Source organism: Diadema antillarum, unplaced genomic scaffold (genome assembly GCF_040938485.1).
Source record: "Diadema antillarum isolate AM-2024a unplaced genomic scaffold, OU_Dant_1.0 scf00000114, whole genome shotgun sequence".
Lineage (NCBI taxonomy): Eukaryota > Metazoa > Echinodermata > Echinoidea > Diadematoida > Diadematidae > Diadema > Diadema antillarum.
Genome location: NW_027271003.1, coordinates 803,319 through 821,277, shown reverse-complemented (window position 1 = coordinate 821,277; position 17,959 = coordinate 803,319). Strand labels below are relative to the sequence as shown.

Sequence of the window (17,959 nt, the reverse complement as noted above, 5' to 3'; positions counted from 1 at the left end):
ATATATATATATATATAATCTGAATGCATGCGATTAAATACAAATAAATATAGGTAGAATAAATACATAAATACACGCAAACATATCACTATATACGTAATACATAGGCGCACATAAGTTAGGGCTGATGAATCGCCTAAGCACCCCTTGACTCCTATCTGTGGCCTGCGAGGAATATGAGGAAAATGTTTTGCAGAATTGTAGTCATGGGGTAATAAAACAGTCAATCAATGCATATCACATCATTAGAAGATAACCTGCCTCTTTGCCAAAGAAGCTTTTATTCACGTGTGTGTGTAAATACACACCTCATATCATGATCACACAACAGGCAAGCACATTTTTAGTACGCAGTGACGAAAAAGCACAGCACGTTGTTCGAAAAAGTTTTTTGGAGGAAAAAACCGCACAATTATTCTACAATAAAAGTATTTTACACATGCCCATGCATTATCATACTAGGGAAGGCCAACGATGTTTGAAAGGGGGGGGGGGTGGAAGATTATGGCACATGATATTATATAGGATCTATATATCACACGCATTTTGGATTAATGTCACTCACTCACTGTTTAAAACAAACATCATTGAGGATATGATCATTTCCCCAAGCGATGAAACAATACATAAAAAAATGTGCAAGCTTGTATCGTAAAATTAAAATGCATTGTTCGAGTTTGACAATTGGGCATGCACAAACGACTGTCTGAAAAGACCCAGACAAATCGTAGGAGGGCATTATCGTGTTTCAAAATGATGAATAGTAGGACCTTGTTCTTGGATCTAGACGAGCCTGAACGAAGTTCAGTTCTGAGCCTATTGTACACTGTCCTTTACATCGACATTACCGTCTGTTGGGATTTCTGATATACGACAAGATGACTACGACGATTCTTAGCGAGTCAGGGAAATTGAGGCGCAAGTCTCCTTTTGCAAGATACAGTAAGTTAAATCCATGGCCACCTTTTTTTCATCTAAATTCAGTTGGGTACTATTGTATGGTTCGTGGCTCTAAAGGTCAATTAAATTATCATCATGTTTATGTGTGCTTTGTGGGTGTATGCATTTGTGTGTGAGAACACTCAATGTCTTCCTTATGTGCAAAAATGAATTCATGACAAATTGGAATGGTATGGAATGATGAAGTTTTACTGGCTACTGGTTTCACAAAACTTGAACAGTTAATATGAGTATGCAGATGAGCATGTTGATGACTTAGCCGCCTTAAAACTTGCCATGTATAGTTTGTATTAATTTCAGTTATAATCCAGTATCTTATCGTGATATTGTCTGATTGACTATCAATCTGAAATTATCCAGTCCGATATAACACTAGTTTTTAACACTTTACAACAAACAAAAACAGTGAGTTTCTCTCATAAGCATTTTATTCTAATATCAACACTTCAGTAACTGTTTTGCATAGATTAGCGAAATATCCCAATTTCATAGCGTCGCTAATCATTATTCAATTTTGATCAAACCTTCACTGCTGTAAGATTTTACTCTCATTTACTCTTGCATCTTATTTTGAACTTCTCTTTCGGGCTATTGTAGTTATGTTAGGCTGACGTCGACACACTCATTATTACTTTTGGCGAGGACAAGTCCACTTACATTGTCACGTTCATATTCACAAAAGAGGATAAAGCAACCCTTTCCTTTAGTTCATATCCTCAAAATACAGAAGTGTGTCTTTTCAAAATTAAAGGTATGCTTACGTATAATCCCTAAAAGTCAGTGTGCCTTATCTTTGATGACAACAAATAGAAGAAAATGTGAGCACGCTATAAAGTGTATGGAAGCTATAAACTTGGAACTGGGCCTCCTAGGATGATCCCTGCCAGGATTCCTTCAAATTCATTTGACTTTTGTTTTAACTACTGTCATTTTGACAAAACAACGTAATGTTATTGTTGTTCATAAAAGTGCGGTTGTCATTATTTTTCTGTTATTTCTACAAAACTGATAAAATTTTTGTAGTCTAATTTGTATTCATCTTTGAAGGTATGTTCGGCAGAGAGACAACAATCCCACATATCGACCTTTCACCAGGCTTGCCAAATCCTGACCTCTTTCACCTTGTAGGTGCAAAGTTCCAGCTGAGGTTTGTTTCACGACTTGTTATTGATACAACAAAATACTATGTGATTCATGTCTTTCATGTTTTGTCATGTTGTGCATGACAGTGTGCATAGACTGTGAAATGATTCAATTTTGAAAATCAACTATTTCAACGAATATTGCCTAAAGATAAATCCAAACAGTGATAACACGCAACATGAAAAAGAGCCTCTTGACTAGTCTCTCACGTTGTTTAAAAAGCAATGCCAGCATTTACAGGCCGTATCAATTCCACCTGTTGTCATTTGTTATACGTCACGTGTAAACTACAGTCATAATGTTGTCCAAAGGTTAGGGCGATGCCATCCTATGCTCTTGGTGAGCACAACATTTTTTTTTTTCAGAATAATGTGTGTATGAAATGATTTTTTTTTTCATTTGTTTGACAGCGTTTCAATATACTTTTTTATTTCCTCAAACAATGTTACATATGGTTGGATATTACGAATTCTACACCATCAGATATGATACTGATTGAAACAGGATTTTTTTTCTCTCTCTCTCTCATATGCTATAGTATTTCAGTAATAATGAATGAAAGAAAGGTTTTGTGAGCAGGAAATTTGTGTTTATTTTGCTAGCCTGTTTTTAAAGGCCCTGTCTTATATAATAATAAAAATTAATAAATTTGTGTGTTGATTGTTTCCGAAAAAGATTACAATTATGTAATCTGAAGTGATATGAAGAATTATGGATTGTGCAATATATACATGTGCTGTAACCTAGACATTCTGATTTTTCTTAGGTATGTCTCAGCATATCACTTTTCAGTGAACTGTAATGATAAAAATGATGTTATTTGTTTATTTTCTACCATCCTCTGCAATGCTCAATTATTTGGCCATGTTGTAAGTGTACCGTAATTGTACATTATGTTATTTTTCTTGGTAAATGTGTCTACAATGTATTTCGTGATGTACGTTATTATATGTGTAGGGCCTCTGAGAATGACAGTGTTAAGCCACTGACAGAGCTACCCTACTGAAACAAAACAAATAAAACAAATAAATAAATAAATAAACAAAATAAACAAATATTCATATTTAATGCACACAATTTTATTCTTCTGTCGAAAATTATTCTCATCCCCTCTCTTTGACAGAGATGGCTCAGCAATTGAACTCTCAAGTGAGGATATGGAGATTGCCCAAAGCTATGGGAAAATTGATGGGTATGAAATTCTTTTTATCATTTTATCTTTTGTGCATCTACATGTTTTTATTGCTTTTTAGTTGGTTATCATAAATGATTTACATATTTCAATTTTTTTCATGAAATAAAATACACGTATAATGTTTTCACATTAAGTTCCTATGTTTCTGCATGATATAATAGATGTCTTATAAACAATAATAACGTTACATTGTAGTATAAAAGGCTAATCAAAAGTGCGTAATGATAGGCTATTCTGCACACATTGATACAGGCTGGGATCCAGCGACATTTTTTTCTCTCTCTTTTTAAAGGAAATGCCTGAGATTGAAATGATTATAATAGCGTTTGTGACTGTGTAATATAGGCCTTCATAACTCATGTCTCTTTAATAGTTATGCTTAAGAATTTTGATCACAGAAATATGCTTGCTGTTCTGATGGTATGCAAGCCACCTACTTTGTTGTGATGTCGCATATACAATTTAACGAGATATTCCTTATCTTTATGAATGAATAATAACATCATCCCTTAAAGAGCTAAGTTAAAATCAGTGATAATCATTATTATGTAAATAAAATGTAATTAAGTCTATCATAGTCTCTCCATTCTTCTGAACTATTATAACTAATAATACCATGGAGAAACATCATAATTTGAGAAATAACAGTTCCTTTTTGTATTTTAAGGCAAAGAAATTGGTATTTTCAAAAGATTAATGTGTAAATATTCTAGGCCTGTGAGAGAAAATTATGTTCAGAGAGCTAGCATGTTCAGAATTTGTGGATGACAGTAATCCCCTTTCAACTAGATTCAAGTTGACAAAGGTCCTTGTTGTTCTTCGTTCCTCTATAAGGGTTAAACCATTCCGAGAGTGGCTGGAAGAACTCACCATCAAACTTCACAAGCCACCAACCAGGATAAGCCCAGACCCAGACAGAGCGTTGCAAGTTATGGTTAACGCAGGGGCCTTGCAGGGATTACATTCGGTACAATCGTTACATTACTATCTATATTATATACGTGACCGTGCATCACACAACCAACAAAAGTCGCACACATTAATAATGTGTGAGGACTGAAGATAAGTGAAACAGGTCAGCATAGCTAATCGTGACCTGTCATATTTCCTGAAGGAGAAAGTCTTGTTCCACATTATGCTAAAATTTGGGATCATAAAACGAACAAGAAAGCGTTTTAGCCGTTTTTCTCGAGCACTTTTTTTTACAATAGTGAGATAAGTTGTGTCGTCTCCTTTTCATTTATTAGAAACCCTGTACACGCTCTTCACTTTAAAATCTAATGAATTCAGAAAGGGTGATTCTACTTCTTTGAAAGTTGGAATTAATCATGGACAAACACAGAATGTGTTAAAGGCAATCAAATTTCAGAAGGAAAAATACAATCCTGAAGACAAAAATCACCACATTCTTTAGGCCTAAATTATGTCAGTGTATGTAACTCGTGCCCATACAGCACTCAAGCCTGAAATATTGTTGTGCAATACATGTATTGAGGATCAGACGATATTTCTTCTTAACGCTGTCTTATGATACCGCTAAATGAAGAATAATCATGTTGAAATGATCGTGATTATAATGATATTAACATACTAATAACATTATACAGAAATGTCAAATGCCTCCATAATTCAAACGTTAAAGGGATCATACAGTTTTGGTTGAGACCTAATTTCAGGTTTCCACCATTTTTGGGTGAGATAATGAGAAACCTCTTATGAAATATGAAAGAGCATGTAATTCTATGAGTAAATCAACGTTTATTTGATGAAAATTGGTTTTGAAATGGCTGAGATATCTTATAAAGTGTGGGACCCACATTTTATTACGATTGCTTTGTTTTACCTTGTTTTTGTATGTTACAGTCATTCCAAACTCGATTTTCATCAAATAAACTTTGAAATCCTCTTAAAATGGTATGCTCTACTATATCATAAGTATTTAATTGGTATCTCACAAAAAGTCTAAATCCCAATTCTCATCTCCACCAATACTTTGTATACCTTCCCTTTAATACCATTGTTTGCTAAAATAATTTCTCACGGTCAATTTCAAACTTTTGTCACTCAAAATCTTTAATGTGCCTTCAAATCCACGCAGCGCATGCAAGCGAAAATATTCGGGCATTCAAATTCAGAATCCGAGCGATCAATTTCAATTATGGGCGTTCTATTTCGTTTTCGTGGAATCAAATTCCCGATTGGGCATTCAATTTCAAAACGCGAGCACCGACTTTCCTACTCGTGCATTTAAGTTCATGCGGTAGTCACGTGATACTCCCAATGAGCTTGTTTGGAGCGTTCAAATTCATTTTTAGGCGATCAAGTTCATACTTCGTGCAATCAATTTAACGAGGAAAATGGAGTAGACTTTTAAGACAGGAAAAAGGGCCAACACAACCAATGAAGGCTTTTAGTGTAATTATGATTGTTTACAGGTTCTACATTGTTCTCTGTTCATGTATTCTTTGTTTCTCATCTCAATAAAGTTCATATTGCAATGTCTAATCAGCAGTGCATCCAAACAACACAGCAACTAGTAATCATCTTTGTAGATGATACTGCGTGCTGACAACGCCCAACACCAACCACATAATGACAATTCATCAATTTTTCAATTCACACAATGATCTCATAATATAGTCACTCAAAAGTTAATCAATAAGACAGCAATACACAACAAACAACACATATAAAATGTCCAGGTATCAGTTTCAATATGGTCGAAATTGTTTTTGTTTTTTTTCCTCGAAAGTGTCAACCAGCCCTCTGTATTATGCTCGTCTGTAGGCCTATGCAGTGGGCCGGATGCATAAACGCTAGCAATTGCTTGTGCTAGCCTTTTAAACGAATCTGTATGCATGAAAACAAGCAATTGCTTGCGAGCAGAAGCTTTTGCTAGCAAGCACAAACAATTGCTTGCTGCCGGCAAGCAATTGATTAGAGACCAGGCATTTGCTTAAAAACTTTTCCAAGCTCTGTAAAACGAGCTTGAGCGTTTGTTTAACTGGGAGGTTCCCTTTTAAGTATCATTTTCAAATTCATGAAAGAAAGACCACACTTGTACAGGAGTGGTATAAATCTACAAGAAATTACTCCTAAGTAGTGTAAGAAACTTTTTTTTTAATTTCAACAACGGGAATGTCCAGTGGTTAGCACGCAAAACGTGATGAAAAACAGGTAGGATGTCTGACTTCAGCGGAGAGCAAGGAGACCTCTCTCCACGTGCGATCTGGCATATTCAGGCTACTGTAAACAGTGATGGGAATCAGGCAGTAATAAGTGCGTGTGTGCATAGATGTGTGTGTGTGCGTCTGTGTGTGCATTTATGAGTTTCATTTCATAGCTCTTCTGCCATGTCAGGAAATGTTTCCGCACACACACGCCCTTTCAAATACATGCTGCCACACTCGCACGTTCTTGCGTTCGCACAGGCGTGACGTCCCTTTTGTTGCAAACGCAAGCAATTGCTTGTGCGGGACAAGCAAAAGGTATAAGCACAAGCAAAAGGTTATACAAATGAATTTAAGCAATTGCTTGAGCTAGACCTTTTGCTAGACGAGCTTGTGCTTTTGCTTGAATCAATGGCTTACAAGCAATTGCTTGTTTTATGCATTCGGCCCATTTTCCATCAAAGAAAGTGGCTGGATAACCAATACTCTGCTGCAAAAGCTGGTCTTCCATATAGGGTCCAGTGGGATGTTCTGCTCTTTGCGATGAATAAATGAAGTGGGATCTTTTACGTGCATGAATTGTGACTCTCTTACATGGGGCGTCCATTTTATGTCCAATCTGAGTGACATAAGCCTGTATATTCCTTTATATAGATTTTCCCGGTCAATAGCATACTTTTGTCATTCAAGTTCCTATTCCGAGCATTCGATTTCACGCATTCTACGCTCGCAGCACTGAATCAGCAATCAAATTCAAAATCCGGTCATTCGAATTCACTATCCGAGCATTCAAATTCACTCTCGGAGCATTCAAATTCACTATCGGAACATTCAAATTCACTATCGGAGCATCCAAATTTAAGAGAGGAGCACGCATTTCATCAATGAGCATTCAAATTCATGTCAAGCTGGCAACGGAATTTCGTCGGTCATTCAAATTCGTGAACAGGCAACCATGTTCCAAATAAATGCATTCAATTTAAAAGAAGTCCTGCGAATTAGTTTGGGGACGTGCATGCATGTGTTTCTCATTTGGCTTTGAATATATTGGGATTTATGATGATTATTTATTTTACAGTAGAGGTCCACCTTTTAATTGACAATTCTGAACTCGCGCTTAGCAAATATGAATATACAGGCACATGTCCCTGGGATTGGACATAAAATGGAGGTCCCACATGTAAAAAGAGTCACAAATCATGCACGTAAAGATCCTACTTCATTTATTCATCGCAAAGAGCAAAACATCTAACTGGACCCCAAATGGAAGACCAGCTTCTGCAGCTGAATATGGGTTATCCAGCCATCTTCTTTGATGGAAAATGAAACAAATAAACAAATATTAGGCGCTGTATAGGCCTACAGACATGACAGACGAGCATTATACGGAGGGTTGGTTGACACTTTCGAGGAAGAAAAACACAATTTCGACTATTTTGAAACTGATACATGAGCATTTTATATGTGTTGTTTGTTGTGTATTGCTGTCTTATTGATCTAATTTTGCGGGACTGTGTGAGATCATTGTGTGTCAGTTTGTCTTAAATTGATGAATTGTCATTATGAGGTTGGTGTTGGGGCGTTGCAGTATCATCAAGAAATATGATAACTAGTCGTTGTGTTGTTTGGATGCACTGCTGATTGGACATTGCAATTTGAAATTTATTGAGATGAATAACAAAGAAAACATGAACAGAGAACAGTGCGGAACATGTAAACAATCCTAATTACACTATATGCAAGCATTCATTGGTTGTGTTGGCCCTTTTTCCTATCGTAAAAGTCTCCTCAAGTATTTTCCTAGTTAAATTGATTGCACGAAGTAGGAACTTGATCGCCTAAAAATGAATTTGAACGCTCCAAACAAGCTCATTGGGACTATCACGTGACTATCGCATGAATTTGAATGCACGAGTAGGAAAGTCGGTGCTCGCATTTTGAAATTGAATGCTCAATCGTGAATTTGATTTCACGAAAACGAAATAGAACGCTCATAAATGAAATTGATCGCTTGGATTCTGAATTTGAATGCCCCAATATTTTCGCGTGAGTGCGCTGCGTGAATTTGAATGCACATTAATGAATTTAAGTGACAAAAATATGAAATTGACCGGGAAAACCTATATTTGCTATAAAGCTCGAGTTCAAAATTGTCAATGATTAGGTGGACCTCTACTGCAAAATAAATAATCATCATAGATCCCAATTATTCAAAGCCAAATGAGAAACACGTGCATACACTGCCCCAAACTAACTACATTCAGGACTTCTTTTACATTGCATGCAGTTATTTGGAACATGGTTGCCTATTCAGGAATTTGAATGACCGACGAGATTCCGTCGCCAGCTTGACATGAATTTGAATGCTCATTGATGAAATGCGTGCTCTTCTCTTAAATTTGAATGCTCCGATAGTGAATTTGAATGTTCCGATAGTGAATTTGAACGCTCCGACAGTGAATTTGAATCCTCCGACAGTGAATTTGATTGCTGATTCAGTGCTGCGAGCGTGGAATGCGTGAAATCGAATACTCGGAATGGGAACTTGAATGACAAAAGTATGAAATTGACCGGCAAAACCTATAATACAATCTAGGTGTGACATAAAAGAATGATCAAAATCAATCGCAGCGTGTTTTTTTTTCAGAAATAATTGTCAAAAAATTTTAAATCAAGTGATATAACTTTATTCAGTAATGTTTATGTGCCTTTAATGTAATTTTGTAACTTATGTCTCCCATGATTATGTATAATATCGTTACATTTTTTCCGTAAAGCGTCAGAGAACAGATTCTAGCTTCAATTTTTTTTTGAAGATAATGATTAATCATGTCATATTCCCTGCTTTAATAACAGGCTGCGAACCTGCTTCTCAACAAAGGTCAACGCTTTTTGATTCCAGAACGAACCTATCCAACGTTCCTTGAAGCAGTATGTTTTATATATACAAACAAGTTTCTTCCAGAGCTTTATAACTTCCATTTGCTCATGTATTCACACTGACACCAACAGCTATCATTGTCATAACTGTTTTAGTATCTTCGTCTTCAATCGATTTTTCCTGCCTTTCTTACTATTGCATTTCCTGTGCATGTACTAATAATTGCATCATTATAGACGCCTTACTCCCTCCAAGTTTCGTCGTAATTATTAGTAATTGTGTGACTTCTGGCTGATGTAACGAACTTTGAGACAAATCAGTTTCCTTTGCGCATCCTATTAATAATCTAAAGAGCCTTTACGATTTATTTGGCAGAGGAAGTGGTGGTCATCATAAGTTATCAAAGATTTTCTATTGGTAAAGTATTACGACTTCCTCTCAAATTGGCAGACCATATACACACAAATCATTAACATCCAGTAAATTCTGAATATCACTCTACAAAATTTGAGGATCTCTATTGTTTTTCTTAAGAATAATAATATGCGGTCTATGTCAATTCGGTTGACACTACCACTACCACGGACGCGTATCAGTCACACACGCAACACTTTTGATTTGAAGTGATTTGTTACAACATCTAGAGGTAATTTCTACTATTACTATTGCATTCCTTAAACTAATGTGACATGATTTATTTCAGTTGCGGGTGATGCAAGGTGACCCCATTGGAATAAAGATGGAAGAGGATGGACCAAGTATCACACATCTTGAAGAGGTGCTTTCCCAGTGGAACCCGGACGATAAAGAAAACTGGTAATAGGTAGATGAGAGTCCATGTGTTGCTGCGGGACAAGGAACCAAACTTGAATTGCCGAGTTTCCGTCTTATATTATGACGTGTTCATATTAAGGCACTGAGTTTAATGACGAATACCTTTCCGCAACGGATTAATTTTCTAAGCAGACCCATAGATTAACGATCATAGGTAAAATTCAGAAAACTTGCATTTGAACAAGTAAAACATGATGTCTTTCATCACTATGGCAGGAAATTCAAAGGAATGTAATTCAAGGCTATGTGTATGTTACGGAAAACAAAACATACTAATCTTTCTAAATTTAGAATGGACGAAATGACGAATATGATGACTGTTAAAGTATACTATGTTGTGTATAGTAATGCGTAATACGAAGGAAAAAAAATGCAGATATGAATAATCGAAATGAAACAGTGCCAAATTTCTTTTCAATTTCTCAGGCAACCCTGCTTCTAAACTATACTTTCTTTCTTTTTTTTTTGTAAATTCTTCCAATATTATACACATATATTGGAATTCAGTATATCCTGAAATAGTTGTCTTCAATGTGTATTAAGACCGTAACAAAAACAACAGACCAAACACCTCAAGAAATAGGTGACGGACGAGTTCTTACATGAAATCATAAATCTGTTTGTATCTACTTGGCACTCTAGTACCTACATGTATCTTGCTATTACTCATAGAGAATAGGAGAGTTCATGGCAGACATAGAGATAAAATGAAAAGATAAAAGAAAGCCTTTTGCATGTAAGCTCACGCTTGAAAAAAAAAAGTCATAATCCACGTTGATATTGATACAAGTACTGCTTTTAAAACAGGTCAAAAAGACCGAAGTTCTTCTACATTGTGCCAAACGGACATAACCCATCTGGGGAAACAGTGTCCTCAGAAAAACGCCTCAAGATATACGCCTTGGCACAACGATATGATTTCATCATCCTAGAAGACGACTCATACTACTTCCTGCAGTTTGACGAGGTAAACATTTTCGCGTGTATATGCGTGCTTATTTTGTAGTTAGATTGTTTGCTTTATATATCCCGACATTGTAAAATACCATAAATACAGAATGAATTGTAGCTTTAAGGTGGCATCGGCATAATGTCAAAAGTATACTGGTTCTAAGAAACAAACCCTCATTCTGACACAGATATGTCCACGATGCACATTCATTTCGCCACACAACGCAGATCAACTCAACGGCTACCCTCAATCGTCTCAACAAGCAACACGCTAACGTTTCTTTCGCAATGACGATCGAAAGCGATGTTCCCATCCCATCCCTTGAAGTTGCTGTACTATCTCACTAAAACAATCTCCGGCACCCTCTTCCAATGATTATTGTCACAACAGCTCGTTCAATCACATACCAGTGCCGGTACCTTAGCACCACCTCACATAACTGCAGCACCAACATCCAGGTTGATCCGACTTACATCCACTAACACAATTCACAGAGCATTATACACTCACAAGTCATAAAGGCAGACAACTTTATAAACTCAAACAGCCAGGGGTATGACAAATCCATTTCACAATCAATGCAGGAAAGTAAACATCGTTGGCCTTTTAATGGCTTTTTTCAAATGTCAGTTTTGATAGTGCATTGTGGATATGAATCTCATCATTTTGGATACTTCCCTTTAATTCCAGCCTCGTCTGCCTTCATTCCTCTCTATGGACAGTGATGGAAGAGTGATCAGATTTGATTCATTCTCCAAGATCATAGGCGCAGGGTTAGTTAAAGTCTCTTTTAGAATCAATAATTTATGATATTTTTGCAGAAATGCATACCAACCCCCCCCCCCCCCCCCAAAAAAAAAACAACAACAACAACAGCACACCATCGTGTTCTAGACTTAATTCATAGTATCTTGAATATATAAAGTTATGAGTGTATATGAGGATATTAAGATTAGTAATTTCATGACGAAAGATATTGTTTTCTTTTTCTAATTGACGACTCAAGAAAACCGAACAAGTGAAATACAATAGAAATTTACATATCCTGCGTATCAATTTTCTTTCCATATTCCTATTCATGTGAACATACTGATTGAGTTATCTATAGTTCAAAATATGGCACATTTATAAGGCAACTCGGAATTATTACTGAATAAATGAATGAATTGAATTGAATTGAGTTGAATTGAATTGAATTGAATTGAATTGAATTGAATTGAATTGAATCTCTGGATGCCACTACATCTTCTCTTCTTTGTTGTTGTTGTTTATTCGTGACAGATACAACACCCATCCATTTTACTTCACTTCTCTTTATCTGTAATCAGCTTTCGGCTTGGCTGGCTGTCTGGTCCACGTGCCCTAGTTTCCCGCCTTTTCTACGACATTCAGGTCACTTTGCAGCACGCCAATGTTCTGTCACAGGTATTGATAAGAATTCAGATTATTGAACTTGCATACGAACTGGTTATAAGCTATTGGCGTCCATAATCTTTCCTCACTCAGACGTAGCGTTATCAAGTTTGTTTGTTTTTTGCTTTTGTTTTTTGTTTTTTTCTAATTGTAAGTTTGCCGGAGTCATGGCATCATTAGAGGCAACGTTAAGCCATTTTGTCACCCGCCTGTTTTCGCAGAATTAGAGGTTAAACTGATATGTCTCAACGTGAAATCATGAGGTTTAACATGACATGAAAAAGTGACTACCTTTAGTATTCTGTCACATTTCAGGTGGTACTGTATCACATATTTCGACAGTGGGGTGTAGACGGATTTCTAGAAAGAGCAGAGAAGATCAAGGAGTTCTACTTACGACGCAGAGATATTCTGGCAAAAGCAGTTGCTGATCACCTGGCAGGTTTGGAATGTTACAGCTTTGTTCTCTTTTCTTTGTGAGCGTGTGCGTGTATGTGCGTGTGTATGTATGTAGGCCTATTTTGTTTAAAGTAGTTAGGTGCTGATAACCTGATAATTTTTTTATTGAAAGGTTATTTATTCATATCACATCTCGTAGCCCAGGGGCTAAATTGCGTATAATATAACATAAAATATGTACATACAAATTCAAACATTCAGACAATTACAGAATAAAGCCTTTACACGTGTGATAGAAGATGAGTGGGAAAATATCATTATTACACAAATCAATAGGTTGAGCATTATGCAAGATAAGAACATATTCCGCATTTGTCAAAACAAACAGAACTATACGACTGATTTGCCTCTACTCCAATAAAACAACAAAACATCATACACAAAACATCAGGTTTACATGACTGATAAATAAAAGGTATTTAGAAATGTGATTGCACAACCCCCAATATAATTAAATCACTGTTTTTAAATTTCATAACAAAATTTAATTCTGATGGCTAAATTATCACATATGACTTATTTACCCTAGCACTCTCAACCGACCCCTACAAAGCCCCGTGACCCACATTCTTCTTTAAACATCATCAAAATAACATCACATTCACAGAAAAATTCGTCTAACTGTCCAAAAATATGGATAAAAATTTCATATTTCTCCATTCAGAATTTGCAGAAATATGGGGAAAAGATAACGTTGTGAGAGATAGGAATAAGTAGATATGTGTATACAATACATATACAGGTGTACACAATACACACAAATACACAGTCATTTGCATGTACACACAAATAAACGAACCTTTCTATGGGGGGGGGGGGCAGAGTTAAAAAAAAGTAACATATTTATGTCCTGCATAGCATTCTCAGTAAAACATATCATAAACCACACATATTTTTAATAGATATTGAAAAAAATAAAAAAAATACTCGGTAATGAACAGCAACATAATCAGAAAAGTAGCCCCATCAAAATAATAACATTATCAGTGAAAAATTTCGCCTGCCAGAGCAGATGGGAAGGACAAGGCAAAGTGGATAAAAAAAAAGGTCTAACAAATATTTGGATGTTTATGTAATACATGCATATACAGGTATAATCATACTGTACATACATACACAGTCATATGCATGTACATATATGGAGACGTTTGTATGGGGATGCAGAATGGAAAAATGACACATTTATATCCTATTTAGCTTTCACAGTAATAAATGCATACATACATATCATGGACCGCACATTTTAAAATTGCAAAGATAAAGAGATACAACAACGTGAAAGGGAAGGTGGCCTCATCAAAATGATTACAGAGTCAATGAAGGCTTTCACCTGATGGTAGAACAGATGGAAAGACCAGGGTAGAATGGGTAAATGAGGGGTCTAGTAAAGATAGAGAAGGAGAAGAAGAGATAAAGAAAAGAATATATGAATGTGTGTATACACAAATAGGTATACATATACGAACACAGCCATAGATGCATGTACAACCTTACTCAGAAGTCCAATAGTGACGTGATCGGGAAAGTTGTCCATTAAGAAAATAGCATGATAGAACTCATTTGTATTATGTTATCGGGTAATGATATAAAAATTGTGACCTCGATGACCTTTTATGAACAAGAAAGAAGGAGGTTGAAAGGAGAGAAAGAAGTAAAAAGCTGAAGGAGAGAGAGAAAAAAAAAACTGTAAGGAATGAGTGTGAGGGGCGTGTCATCATTCTGACCACACAGAGACTTGTCAGTAATCTTAACCCGGGATAACAATTCAAAATGATTTACATTAATTTAGAATTCAACAGCCTTGTGAGGTAAGGAATTGCACTATTTTCAAAGCGCTTAGTGTGACATCTTTTTTCCATGCAGCGCTTTGTGTGTCTGAGTTTTCGAGAGGACGCATTCAACACAAACCATTTCTGGAAGTATACAGAGTTTGCCGATTTCTGCTCAAATTTCAGATACAACTCCTCGCGATTTACACAATAAAGTGTGCCCACCTCACAACAGACCATTTCCAAATATCACACTTGGCATGTTCGGGCGCACCACAATAACAGCATGAACACATTGCAAAGTGTGGTAATAATTAAGAAAATAAGACAGGACATACCGCCTTTCACCTGCAAAAGTGGATACTAATCATTTTCGCGCTTGGCCGGGAGCGATGAATTTTGCGTGTTTTTAATTCCGCGGAATCAGAACGTTGACTAGTGGAAGATAATATATTCGCGTGCTTTTATTTTCGCGCTAATTTGTGGTTGCGCAAAATGTGCGAAAATTTCCACATCGAAAAAAAAAATCCACTTTTACAGAAAGCATACATGTTTTCATAAATTGTGTATATGCATGTATTTACTGGAATAACCCTTGATGGCAAGGGCTTCAATATTTGACAGCTAAAACGAAGTGACTCCGTTTGTTGTCAGTTCGACGTAATAAACTGCGTAATACTTGACTGGGATTAATGATGGATGATTGCTGAATAAGCCATGCTTTTACTTCGTTTTGCCTCTGACAAATAAAAATGGTATGCTTTCAAAACACATCTTATTATATCATTTCCCTCTCTTTCCACCTTTTCTTCAAGTTTCCTCATATATTTTGCCACACCTCTGTAAAATAATCACGAACACGATTCAGACTGTGTTCCTCCATTGTAATTTATGCTCAAGGCCTTGCTAAGTGGACTGTTCCAAGATCTGGAATGTTCATGTGGATTGAACTGCCTACCATCAAAGACACGGAGAAGTTTCTGATGGAGGCTGTCGTAACTAGGGGCGTGGTTTTCACCCCTGGCAACATCTTCTACATAGACAAATCGGTGCCCTCCTCGTACGTACGGGTTGCTTATTCCAAAGCATCGGAGAGCGATCTAGTTGAGGTGAATAATGCTTTAATTATTTTAAGAGGTAAACATTGCTTAAAAAAGCGCATCTTTAGAAGCTTAAGCATTGGAAAAATTACCCCCATACTCTCTAAAAAAAAAATCGAGTGAAAATATTCACTCTTTACGGAGTGAATACAAAAAAGAGAGAAATTAGAGTGAATTTTGAGTGAAAATGTTCATTTTCACTCATTTTAGAGTGACCTCAGAGATCACTCCAAAATCTTCGAGTGATCCCTGAGGTCACTCCAAAATGAGTGAAAATAAACATTTTCACTCAAAATTCACTCCAATTTCACTCTTGATTCATTCCTTTATTGTATTCACTCCTTAAAGAGTGAATATTTTCACTCGATTAAAAAAAAAAAAGTAATTTCTACATCCAGAGATTGTTACTGCCAATCTGAAAAATCTATTCTCTATAAGGATTTATGTTAACTTAACTTTGTAATTCCAATATGTGTACATATCTTTATTAGTTTGTTGATCACTATTGATTGTCATACTTTGTAATAATATGCTTATGATTGAATTTTTGATTTACTTTGTGTTATGTTTTCTTGAGAGAAAAATGAGATTGAAATGAAATGAAATGAAATGAAATGAAATGTTCGTTACTGTACGCAGTTTTAAAAGCATTTCTTTCGTGTCATGTGCAAATTTGGAGTGAATTACATAAGCCTGATCCATAAAACCCCCGTATGTCATTTTCCGGGTACATTGTAGACCTGCTAACACATATTTTGGTTCAACTCAATTAACTTTCGACATTATGGATTTTCCCTTGTAAAATATTTATAACCCTTATTTTTTGTGCGTGTGTCTGTGTCAGCAAACTATAGCAATTGGATTCTCGATCCCAAATATATGCTCGTTATGATCATCCAATTCTTATGAGATGCACCAGTGGCAGATCCGGGGTGGGGCGCACTGGGCTCGCCCCCTCTTAATTTTTGCTATTCAAACAACAGAAATAGAAATAAAAAATGTGGGGGAGGGGGGCGTGTGCGCCCCTTTTAATTTTTTGAAGGCACTCCCCTTTGTGCAATTCCTGGATCCGCCACAGTGCACATCATCTCCAACAAGAGAATCAAATCTTTGACCTAACCATAGCTGTATAGTCCTAAACCAGCTACAAACGTTTAAAATGTTCTTTGATTTGTTTTTAATTGTGCTTACATCACCCTGATTTCAGATAAGGTTCGTTGATTCTTATGTATTTCTCGTTTTATCGTTGTTCCAGGGAATAAAACGACTTGGAGAAGCTGTGAGGGAAGCATCATACACAGATACGAATGTCGAATAAGTTGTTCTAGGATAACTCTGTTGGTTTCAATATTTAGGTCTGAGAAAGACAATACAAATAAACAAACAAAACAGGCTGAGTATGCAACAAATCCTTCTTACTTGCATGAGAGATAATTTTCACTATTTCACCGATCCGGTGAAATTATTGGTGTAAGGACAAAAATGCAAAAGAAGAAGGAAGAGAAACAGTGCGGATTTTCGAAGGTTTCTGTCTGAGTTTGTATGTATGTATGTATGTATGTACAGTATAGTCCTACTCGTTTTTACCGTTTTTTCGACACAAGCAACTTTCAAATAAACGCTTATGTAGTGCACACCAATGACATGGATGATAAATGTTTATATGCAATTGTCATATTGTACACTTTTGTCGGAAATGAAGCGAAATAAAATGAAATAAAATGAAATGCATTTTGGCAATTTGACAGCTTTCAAAGAATTTTCGATGTTTGTCGATGCTTTTACAACAATAATCCATTGAGACTGCATATAGGAATGATTACTGTCATGCTTGTTTTTGGTTTCAAACCGTTATACTGTAAACCGTAATACGAGAAGTGATGTGGTTTATTACATGTCTGAATATCGAATCATGAAATGATTATTCCATTACATGAGATCAAAAAGAAAAGGTCTTCCCAGGTACCAAAACCCATAGTGTCGGCAGGAGAGTATTCTGATAGCCGTAATGGAACAAGTCTCATTCTTTTTTTTTTTAGATGTTTGTCTTACACGGTGTATAATCATAATAAACAAATAGAGA

General features: G+C 36.1%; 1 protein-coding gene across 1 annotated transcript; it reads left to right on the top strand.

Annotated features, from left to right (window-relative positions):
• The first annotated feature begins 878 nt into the window (after positions 1-878).
• Positions 879-17,194, top strand: LOC139719705 (kynurenine/alpha-aminoadipate aminotransferase, mitochondrial-like). Its single transcript, XM_071631100.1, has 12 exons — positions 879-942; positions 2,008-2,107; positions 3,227-3,295; positions 4,133-4,265; positions 9,325-9,399; positions 10,053-10,165; positions 10,991-11,150; positions 11,826-11,908; positions 12,464-12,560; positions 12,864-12,990; positions 15,677-15,885; positions 17,132-17,194. The coding sequence occupies exons 1-12, from the start codon at positions 879-881 to the stop codon at positions 17,192-17,194; spliced, it is 1,293 nt and encodes a 430-aa protein (XP_071487201.1).
• Positions 17,195-17,959: the final 765 nt, after the last annotated feature.